General features: G+C 60.9%; 1 protein-coding gene across 4 annotated transcripts in view; it reads right to left on the bottom strand.

Annotated features, from left to right (window-relative positions):
- Positions 1-819: 819 nt before the first annotated feature.
- Positions 820-11,067, bottom strand: part of FBLN2 (fibulin 2) — a 105,591-nt gene continuing 95,343 nt past the window's right edge. For 2 of the 4 annotated variants that reach the window (XM_024763429.1, XM_024763431.1), the window contains 8 exons: positions 9,166-9,307; positions 8,519-8,662; positions 8,280-8,408; positions 7,792-7,917; positions 5,566-5,682; positions 4,781-4,909; positions 3,583-3,706; positions 1,300-1,657 (listed from right to left, as the gene is read on the bottom strand). In XM_024763429.1, coding sequence (XP_024619197.1) covers positions 1,300-1,657; positions 3,583-3,706; positions 4,781-4,909; positions 5,566-5,682; positions 7,792-7,917; positions 8,280-8,408; positions 8,519-8,662; positions 9,166-9,307 — 1,269 coding nt within the window. Of the gene's footprint in view, positions 1,658-3,578; positions 3,707-4,780; positions 4,910-5,565; positions 5,683-7,791; positions 7,918-8,279; positions 8,409-8,518; positions 8,663-9,165; positions 9,308-11,067 lie in introns of those variants that run through there. The other 2 variants (XM_024763430.1, XM_024763432.1) reach the window with 2 other exon arrangements.

Below are 11,067 nucleotides of genomic sequence, written 5' to 3' on the forward strand. Positions count from 1 at the left end.
TTCCCAACGTGGAAGAACTGGGGTACAAATGGAGAGAATCGGAATCACAGCTGAGGGGAAAGGATGAATGGGTTACGCAACAACTACGTTTGTCCAGGACATTAATATCTCATGAGGCTTAGAGAAACAGGCAACACCATCTCTCAGCTCCATTATACCAGACGGCTGAAAGGGTGAAGCCGAGCTCACTCCGGCCTTTGGAACCTGACAAAGTGAAATGGACGCTGCAAACCTGAATAGCCTTGTCCTGGAAGACATGTAGTCACATGAGAGACGATTCGCTGGATGAACCGCTAATGACTGGAAGGCACTCCAGTCTCATTTTGCAGGTTACTCCTACCTCCCGTGATATGTCCCCATAGCCCTGGCACCACTGGTGGAGCTATAACACCGACAATGGCCAAATACACTGGGACACAGAGCTGCAGCCTCCGCAGGATGGCACACCAATGGAAAACGGCTGGCCCGAGAGAGAACTGGATTCAGGTAACCATTAGCTCATTTCTATGCTAAACAGTCTCACGCACGTTCGTCATTAGGTGCGAAGAGCGGTCGGTCAGGAGGTGACAAAAGTAACACTAAACGTAGATGTCCAGCTTCTGGACAGCGTCCAAAGTGACAAGCCAGGTGCGGCCCACGTGTGGAGAAGGAGAGGAGGGAAGAGGGAAACGCAGGCGGAGGAGAAGAAGTAGGATCCGAAGCGAGCACGCTCCCACTGCCATCCTTTCAGCAACCCAAGGTGAGGCCCGAGGCGGGGGCCCAAGACACGCAGGCACCGCTGGCACACGCAAACACTGCACAAACGGAAGCGGGTTTTCTGTTTTCACTTTTTTACTTCATAACCCTTTTGTACTATTTGAATATATATATATTTGCAATATACATGTACTACTTTTATAATTAAACAAAAACACTTAAAAACGATTTTTTAAAAAAAGTGAAGAGCTAATCACAGTGGAACATGAAACAGAATATCATCACTGGGGACAGGTCACCCAGGTGAGTCCAAAATCTCCAACGTGGTCGCTGATTCCAGTCTTGGTCATGTCCAGCCTCGGATCCTCCGTCCCCATCCACGGGGCACCAGCAGTGGCCTGCGCAAAGCTCCCTCCAGGGGCACAGGAGAGGCCGAAACGCCAGGAACAGGTCAGCAAAATTAAGTTAATTTACAGGGTCAGAGTAAACTGGCCACAGCGCCCGCCCCCCACGCGGCCGGCAGGGAGCACGGAAAGAGGCGTGCGGCCGGGGCACCGGACCAGGGAGGACCGGGGGCTCCACGCGCTCGTCCGCGGCCACGCCTCACAGGGCAAAGGTGGTGAAGAAGATGTGCATCTTGGCCAGGAAGGTGGTGACGGAGCCCTGCCGCCATAGCTTCATCTCCACGTCCAGGGCGAAGTCCCGCGGCTCGCGCACGGACCGCTGCAGGAAGACGACGCCCGTGTAGGCGTTGAGGCGGCGCGTGCCGAAGTAGCCCTCCTCGTTGCCCTTGGTGATGGTCAGCGCGATGGTGTCGCCGGCGAAGGCGGGCACCGGGCTGATGCGGAAGATGTGCGCCGGCACCAGCAGCCCGGTCTGGAAGTTGAGCCGGTAGTACGTGATGCGCGCCGGCGCGTTCTGGCACTCCATGAAGTCGTGGCACAGCGCGCGCTCGCACTTCCTGCGGGGCGCACGGCGGGCGCGTCAGCGGCGGGCTCGCTCCCACCCCTACACTCACCCAGCCCGACCGGGCGCAGGCCTGGGCGCCGGCCCCCAGCCCAGCTCCGCCCTCGGCAGCCTCGCAGCCTCTGCCGGGTCACCTGACCTCCCTGGACCTCAGCTTCCTCGTCCGTAGGACGGGTTAATGGCCTTGCGGTTTCACTGGTGGGAAGGGGTGAGGTTATAAACATGCGGGCTCTCAGCACAGCGCCAGGTAGCTTGTCATTCTTACCTCCCTGCCTGCATTCTTTCCCTCGCACACTGCCTATGTGCATGGATTCCCTGGCCACGGTGTTTTTACTGTTGTAATCTTTTCTCAGATTCCCTTTTCTTCCATGATTGACTCTCCTTCGGAGCCATTTCCTCTTCTGACTTGGGATGGCCTGCCCTTTCCCCTCTCCGAGGGTCAGAGAGCTCTGAGTCACACCTGCTCCAGAGGACGCCGGGAACTCGGCCACGCTACAGGACCATGATGACAGAACCTGCACCAAACCCCACGGGGCCCAAGGCTTCGATTTCTAAGCTCAGCAACAATCTGGTCTCTTCTGGGTGCAATGAGACACTGTCACCTCCATCACCAAATCCCTGTCTCAAAGCTCAGTGCTTCCAAAATGGCTACCAGGGCTCAGCAGGTCTAGTGGATGTTCTGAGCAGAGTTCCCCAACTGGGGGACCACAGTGCCCAGCCACGCAGGGTTGGGATATGACGTCACCAACACATGGCACTAATGCAGCACCAGGCCATGCCATACACTCTGTAAACTCATGACGTGTTTTCACTCATGCCGTGCTGACACCCACCCTGGGGCTGGCGCTACCATCACCCATGTGGCAGGCGGAGCAGCTGAGACCCAGGGAAGGGAGGTCACCTGCCCAGGGTCACCCAGACACAGTCACCCAAGCGTCCCAACACACCTGCACGTAGACACTCCCCAGCACTGTGTGTATTAGCAAGCATGTCACAGGGTCAGCAGGACAGCCGGCAAGTAAATCACGAGCGCATACATGCTAAGAAGTGCCACCCCAGGCGGGCTGCACGCACAGATGCAAAAGACGGCGACCAAGCAGAGAAAGCAAGCTTCGAACAACCGAGCACATCCACATGACAGCACCGCGCAGAGAAAAGAAGATGGACGCTCCAGCAAGTACTCTATGGAAATGTATGTTTAGTAAGGAAAGGACAGGAAATACGGCGAAACACCAAGAGGCATCACTAGGGAGTGTGGTCACCAGCCTGCGAGATGGCCCCGGTGTGTCCCCTCCTGTCACTTACACTTTGAATGTTGCCTCCCAGGGTACCCCATGCAGTGCTGGACTGTGTGGCCAGGGGCAGAAGTGATATGTCACTTTTAGGATTAGGTTAGGTTACAAAGGACCTTCACTTGCCTTCTTCATGACCCGTGCTGGGAGAGCTCCGGCCCCATGGAGAGGCCACATGGTGAGGCGCTGAGGCCTCCTGCCCAGAGCCATGAGTGGGCAGCGGGATCCTGCAGCCCCAGTCAAGCCTTCAGAGGACCCAGCCCTACGCGACCCTTAGCCAGGACCACCCAGCTAAGCGGCTCCTTGGCTCGTGACCCTCCAAAACTGTGTGAGATGATAACTACTTGTCATGTTAAGATGCGAAGTGCTGGAAAGAACTCGTTACACGGCAAAAGATAACGTGTGTGTGTGTGTGTTTGAAAGAGAAGATTTTTTTGTGAGTTTTCCTCCTTTCATGCTCTATGCTCCAAGCTTTCTGCAAGGTGCTCTCTTGTACCATTTATAGTCATCAGACCACAGACCTGGCAGTGGGGCCTGTGAAGAGCAGGAGGTGGTGAAGGCACGCGCCTGTCACCTGGCCTCCGCCCTGGGCAGTGTGGATTGGCCGAGGCCGGGTGGGGGCACTCACGTTTCGGAGACCCGGACGTAGTTTGGGGGACACTCGAAACGCAGGCAGCGGAAGCCACCCTGGATGTTATGGCAGGTCTCAGCCTCAGAGCAGTTGTGGGTGCCCAGTGCACACTCGTCCAGGTCTGGGGGGAGCAGAGGAGGGCGATGGGAGGGATGCCCAGAGCTGGAGACCCTCGTCCAAGCCACCCCAGCCCGCCGCAGGGGCCTGGGTCTCAGAGCAGCTCGGCCTGTGGGCGCACAGCTCACATGCCACCCGAGCGTCACATACTCCCGTCTCTTCCACTCTGTACAGTAGTCAAGGGCCTGGGAGCCTCTGTGCTGCCAGCACAGGCCATTCCCCAGCCCCCGCGCCAGGAAGGCCAGGGAGGAGGGGTCAGGGGAGATGTCCTGAACGCGAACAGGTTTCCGGCCTGAAGCGCCTTCAAGAGCCAGAATCACGGTGGCGTCTGAGCCGTCCAAGAAGCCCGTGCTGTGCTCCCACCATCAAGCAGAACAGGGCCTCAGGCTCAAAAGTGAAATCACGCTCTAGGCACATAAAGTCATCATTCCCGCACAGCTGTTTACGGCAGGTAAGATCCTCACCTTTTACAGAGTCCAGATTGGTTTTTTTTTTGTTTTTTTTTTTGCGCTACGCGGGCCTCTCACTGTTGTGGCCTCTTCCGTTGCGGAGCACAGGCTCCGGACGCGCAGGCCCAGAGGCCGTGGCTCACGGGCCCAGCCGCTCCGCGGCACGTGGGATCTTCCTGGACCGGGGCACGAACCCGTGTCCCCTGCATCGGCAGGCGGACTCTCAACCACTGCGCCACCAGGGAAGCCCCAGACAGATTATTTTTTAAATTAAAAAGCAGACAGCTCTGCAGCCACGAAGGCTTGGCCAGCTCCTGGGACCCCTGAGGCTTCTCTTGAATAGGCTAGGTAGGTCTCCTGTCCTTAGAACCATCCCACAGGACCCCCATCCCGCTCACAGGGCAGGGCCCAGAGCAGAGTCCAAGCCTCTAAGCTGGGTCAAGCAGCAGAAAGATTGCCACCTGCCTCATCCCAGGCGTAGACCTCGGTGAACACGGCCACCAGTGGCATCGGCCATTCTCTGCCTGTGCACTCGGTGTCAGAGCTCTGGGAGCACAGCCAGCTGCGTGAGGCTTCTGGGCCTGCCTGGAGGCTGCCTGAGGCCCCGGTGGGGCGGACCCCGCACTCACCCTTGCAGGACCTCCCGTTGGCCGTCACGGTGTAGCCGCGCTCTGGGCACACGCACTGGTAGCTTCCTGGCACGTTGATGCAGCGGAAGGTACAGAGGATGCCGGCGCCCTGAGCGCACTCGTCGATGTCTGCCAGAGAGAGTTTCAGCCCCTCGTGAACCCTGGGTCATCCTGCCACAGCAGCGGAGCCTAGGGGCCCATTTTACAGATGAGGACGACAGGGCTGAGAGAGGAAGAGAGCTGCCTGAGGCCACAGAGCTCACAGGACCCGCATTCCAGGGCTTGCCTCCCGGGGCCGCCCCATACTTGTTACTGCCAGCTGAGGGCCAATCAGGTACCAGACAGGGTGTGGACAAGGTACAGCTGACCCCTGAACAACACAGGTTTGAACTGCACAGGTCCACTTACACGAGGACTTTTTTCAATAAATACTACAGTAGCTCGCAATCTGTCCTTGGTTCAACCACAGGTGCGGAACCGCAGATACAGAGGGCCGACTGTAAAGTTATATGTGGATTTTTGACTATCGGGGAGGGGAGGCCCTAAACCCTGTGTCATTCAAGCATCAACTGTAATTAACTTAATCCTTCGTCCCACTGACGTCAGATGTGGGAAGCACTTGTCCAAGGTGGCACAGCCAGGAAACGCCCGGCTGGGACTCAAACTCTGATACGACGCTAAGGCCTCCGTGTGCCCTGTGTCCCCGGCCCGGTGGGGACTCGAGGAGCCTCGCACACGGGAAGTGGTGTCTCTCAGGAAGGGGGCCCTGGGCAGAGGAGAGGTACCTGTGCAGGTATGCCCGTCCTCGGCCAGCTGGTAGCCTTGGCGGCAGTAGCACTGGTAGGAGCCGTAGATGTTGGCGCACTCCTGGCTGCAGCGCTGGGCCTCACACTCATTCACGTCTGCAGACAGACCAACCGGAGGTCACTGAGGTGTCCTTCCAGCCCAGAGGGCCAAGGTCCAGCTCACCTGGAGCCTTATCTTGAGAGACCATCAGTTCCAGCCTCCCCTTCGGGCCGATGGGGAACCAGAGGCCCAGAAAAAGGCAAGGAGCCTGCCTGAGACATGCAGTGAGGCAGGGGCAGCAATGTATTACAGCTTGCTGGTGCAGTCCCGGCCTACTGCCTGGAGGAAGCAGCCACAGGTGGGGCTCAGATCCCCGCACGGGGAGCTAGATGCTGCCCTACTGAGGGTCCATAGCACTGGGTAGAGATGGCTCCGGGAGACGTCACCCAGGTGCTAACGAGGACCTGCCCTTGACCCCCAGGGCCGGCCCTGCATGGGGGTGGGGGAGGGGTGAGAGCCGGCCTGCGAGGCAGCGGGTGAGCTGTCTGAGTGCAGGACGGGTGAGATGGGGCATCTGCTGGACTCTGAGTTCCTTGTGGGCAGGGACTTGTCTCTCATTCATCCAACCAAGACCTGCCGGGCTCCGACAAGCGCCAGGCCTGTGCTGAGCGTGGGGACAGGGCCACGAGCAAGACGGACAACCACCCCCCGTCATAGAGCTGATGTTCACGTGTGTGCTGGGGAAGAAGCGGGGGGATTAAAGGGGCGGAATACCTAGTACGGCAGAAGGTGGCGCGTGCTATGGGAAGAGAGCAGAGAAGGGGCAGGGGTGCGTCGGGGAGGGCTGCAGTGTTAGAGTCGTGCGGGCACGTGGGGAAGCGTTCCAGGCAGAAGGCACGGTGAGAGCACGGGCCCCGAGGTGAGGGTGCAACCTGTGCACGCACAGAAGAGCGAGGAGGCCGGTGTGGTCAGAGCAGAGTGCGGGGGACGGGGTCAGCTCACACATGGCCTCGAGGCCACTGTCTGACGCATGATCCTCGGGACCTCACAACATACACGGCTTTCACACAAAATGATGGAAGCCGTGAGTGAATGAATGAGTGGCTTCTCTCCTCTACCAGGCTCTGAGCTCCCGGGGGCCAGGGCCCACGCTGGTTCCATCTCTGAGTCTCTACCGTCCAGCCACAGATGGAGCTGGAGAGAAGTGGCCTGAAGTAGGGGTGGCGGGGGGGAAGGCAGAAGGGCCAAGGAGTGAACGAATGAACTACAACTAGGGTGGGATGATGCTCCATCCCCACGGCTGTCTGCACCCAGCCTGGCCGGGGGGAGGGCTCACAGGTGGCTGTAACCCCCGTGCGTGAAAGGGAGCGACAGGGTCTGTTTTGGGAGCCCATCCAAGTGCCGTCTGACACAGCCAGGCCTGGGGTCGCTCCCCTATCCCTGGGCTGGTCCCGTCCCACAAGAGGCCAGCTCTTTGGCCAGGCCAGGCAATCAGAGAGAGGTGCATGGCCTTCCCAGGGGTCTCAGCAGACTCACCTCCCCAGGAGGGAAATGAGGAAAGCACCTCCAGGGGAGGTGCTGGGAAAGACGGCGCCAGCAAATGGGGCCAGAGACCCCACATCCCCTTTACTCACGGGACCCCCTCCCCACTTCACTGAGCAGCCTGGGATCCCTGCACCCCTCCATACCAACCCCACCAGACCTGGCCCAACCACACCATGAACACAGGTGGGAACAGCGTGACGGTCCCTCACGCGTCCCCTCCGTCAGCCCCAGGCGCATCCCACATGGGTGAGTTCACGTGCTTGGTTTAACACACAGTTTAAGTTTAGATCCACCAGCGACGTGCACAAACCAGCAGGCTTCGCATACATATCTAGATTTCTGGGATCTGGAAAACCAAGATGGGGTGACTCTGGAGGGCACTACCAGGTGCTGTGTGGCCGCCGGGCCGTCCGCGTGGCCACAGGCCTACCTCTCGTCTCACTCACTCTGCCCCCCGCCTGAAGCCCAGGGCACCGCGGTCATGACCAGGGTCAGCACCTACCACGGGGCAGAGGCTGGGCCGTCCCCCCTGCCTGCCGGGAGCTCCCGCCCAGGGGTGCACACAACACACACACCCGGCCCTTGGGTCTGAGATGGCAGTGGGGGGCCCTGGCAGGAACCAGCGTGCAGCTGGGGCCCTGCACGGGGGGGCCGCGGGTCAGAGGCCGGCTCGGCCGTACCTTCGCAACGCTTGCCGTCGGCCGCCAGCCGGAAGCCGGGGGCGCAGGAGCAGTGGTAGGACCCGAGCGTGTTCTCGCACGCGTGCTGGCACAGGCGGCTGGGCGAGCTCCAGCACTCGTTCACATCTGCGGGGCGGGCGGCAGGTGCAGGGCCTCAGGGAGGGCGGAGGGGGCCTGGACACCAGCCGCCTCCGGCCCCGGGGCGGAGAGGGACCCAGGAGCCCAGAAGGAACGCGGGGGAAGAGGGAGCAGGGGAAGACGGCAGAGGAGGTGTTGGACAGGGACCAGAGGCAGACGTGGAGAGACAGACGGCACAGCAAAGGGCAAGAAAAGAGCAGAGCCGCAGCTGGACAGGACGGCAGGAAGTCTGTCCGGCCCAGAGAGGGCCGGTCATGTGGTCAGGGCAAGGCTGGCCGGGGGGAGGGCCTGGGGCAGGCAGGCACCTCTCAGGGCAGCCGGACGGGGTCCCGGCCACCAGTCCCACCTACCGACGCAGGCACGGCCGAAGGCGTCCCGCTGGAAGCCAGGCTTGCAGTCACAGCGGTAGGAGCCGGGGAGGTTGTGGCACACCTGCCCCTCGCCGCAGCGGTGCACGCCCGCCTCACACTCGTTCACGTCTGCAGGGGGAGGCGAGCAGGGCACCCTGAGGCCTGGACTCTCCCCCTGCACCAGCCGCCCCGGCCCAGGGCACCCGGGAAGCCAGAGGCTAGGGGGAGGCGGGCCTTACCCACACACTTGGTCCCGTCCTGGCTGGCGTGGTAGCCACGCCCGCAGATCACTGGGTTCCTCTGGCACGTGTAGGAGCCCACCGTGTTGATGCAGCTGAAGCCTGGCCGACATGGCTCGGAGAGTGACGTGCACTCATTGATGTCTGTGGAGGGGGGTGCGGGTGACAGGGAGCCTGCTGTAGCCCCTCCTGGAGCCCCAGCATCTGAGTCCAGGGCTGCACTGGGAGGCGGCCAGTCCCGGGCCCCAGACCAGTCCAGGTCGGGCTGGCAGGTCAGACTATCCAGTCCCTGAGTCCCAGGACCTGTGGGCTTTCCCTCCCAGAACCCAAGCGCTGTTGGGTAGGTTAAAAAAACGTGATACACCTTCATCCAGTCCAATCCCACAGATGGGTAAACTGAGGCCACAAGAGAAGTAACTCAGCCGCGAGCAGACAGTTCAGGATAATAAGGGCTTCCATTCTGCAAGTGCCTCGCGGGGCCCAGGCACTGACACATCCATTCACAGGGGGACACTGAGGCCGGGAGGGGGAAAGTGCAGCAAGCCAGGCCTCCCTCTTCTGTAAAGCCCTCAGAGCCTATCCCCCCAACGACCTCTCCTAAAGACCCCCAGGGCCAGGCAGACGCAGCCCCTCCAAGCCTCACTCACCCACGCAGTTGCCCTCGGGGTCCTGCAGGAAGCCCTCCATGCAGCGCTGCCGCGCCTGGCAGTAGAAGGAGCCCTTGGTGTTATGGCACACGGAGCCCGCCTGGCAGTTGTGTGTGCCCAGCTCACACTCGTCCACGTCTGCCACACAGACCAGGCCGGGGGTCAGGGGCTGGCGGGCTGGCAGGCCCCTGCCCGCACATCCCCACAGTGACCTTGACGGTTACAAAGGTCTTCTGCGTCACAGGGAGCTGCCGTGGTCCATGCCAGCAGTAAAAACAGCGTCACCCCTCACGGAACGCTGCCGTGCTACCAGGCGTTGTCCCAAGGGCCCTGAGACGTACTTATTTACTCAGTGCTTACATGTACCCAGGAGCAGGCTATGACAAGCCCCCTCCTTCACAGGGGAAACTGAGGCACGGGCAGGGTTCCATAGCTGGGGCACTGCTTCTGGGCAGCCAGGCTTGGAGCTCCCAACGATGGAACTGCCAGACCTGGATGGCACCACTGTCCCCACCTGCGGTGTGGCACCAGCAGGTCACAGGTGCCCCTCCCCGCTGTGCAGCACCCAGTTTACAAAGTGCAGGCCCTATGCTTCCCCTGTGCTTCCCACACAGCAGGCATGTCGGGCTCTTTCCAGACGAGGAAACCGAGGCACGGAGCAGAAAGGGGACACAGAGGGCTAGTGACACAGCCGAGACGGCCTCGGCCTCCTGACGGCCTGATCAACCTTGTGGGTCTGTCGTGTGTTGCTCATCCATCCACCCCCTCCAGTTTCCAAGGTTTCCACCACTTTCCCAAAGGAGCCCAGCCTCTAGGCAACCCTGTGCTGGGTTCTAGAACCCCCTCCAAGGACCCCCGGGAGGCTGAGAACACAGCCCCTGCCCAGCCACTCTGGTCTAAGAAGGAGGCCCTGGGATGAGAGGGGCGGGGGTGCTGGGGCGTCCAGGGAGACGGCCCCCCTCCCCACGTGTCAGGGTTCTCTAAAGGGGGCTCACCGTGGATCTGTGTGAGCCCTGTGGGCATGTGTGGGTGTGCACAGGTGTGCGCCGAGGGGCCTGGGCTCATCTCCTGCCAGCTCACCCCACCCCTGCTCCACGCCCAGCTCAGGGCCTGGCATGGAGTGCGTCGAGCACCTGCCTGAGCGCCCGCCGACCTCAGAGTCGCTTCCCACCGCCATTTTCCGGGCTTGCAACAATGGAGCACTGCTCTGGGTCTCACCTCCTGGGTGACTTTCTTCTAGACGTTTTGAGTTAAAATAAAACGCTTCCCGTCACGGGTGAAACAAACTCCCAACCGCTTGCCTATCTGGGCCTGCCAACCCCGCAGCCTCCTTCCACCAGCAGCGTGCTCTCACCCGAGACGCCCTTTCTGCCCTTTGTGCCAAGACTCCTCCCCTCCCTAAGGGCATGGCACCTGCTGTTCCCTCTGCCTGGAACACCCTTCCCAGGGGCCTCTCATCCTGCAGGTCTGCGCCCAGGCATCACCGCCACAAGGGGCCGGCCTCTTTGGACCCCACCTAAAGCAACACCCAGCCCCGCGTGCCTGTGGGCCCGCCGGTCCCCCCATCAGGAGGCCAGAGCCAAGAACACACCCCAACCGGTACCCCTGCCACCCAGAACCCTGCCAGGCCCACAAACGACACTGGGGAAGCATCTGCTGAAACGGTTCAATGGAACCTCTCTCTCTTCTGAGGCGGCTAGAATTTTCTGGTAAAAAGGACAGAAGTGACCCTTCTGTGGAAACTGAGGCATAGGGAGGGGAATAACTGACCCAGACACACTTACTTCGGGGGCCACCCCCACGCCCCAGCCTCTGCCCCTAAACCGTCACAGGAAACCCCAGGGCTGGGAGCTTGCCAGAAGGGAGAAGGCTCTGGGCGGGCCAGGTGGGCTGCAGGCGGGC

This window comes from Neophocaena asiaeorientalis, unplaced genomic scaffold, assembly GCF_003031525.2.
Source record: "Neophocaena asiaeorientalis asiaeorientalis breed wild unplaced genomic scaffold, Neophocaena_asiaeorientalis_V1.1 scaffold433, whole genome shotgun sequence".
In the NCBI taxonomy this organism is placed as follows: Eukaryota; Metazoa; Chordata; class Mammalia; order Artiodactyla; family Phocoenidae; genus Neophocaena; species Neophocaena asiaeorientalis.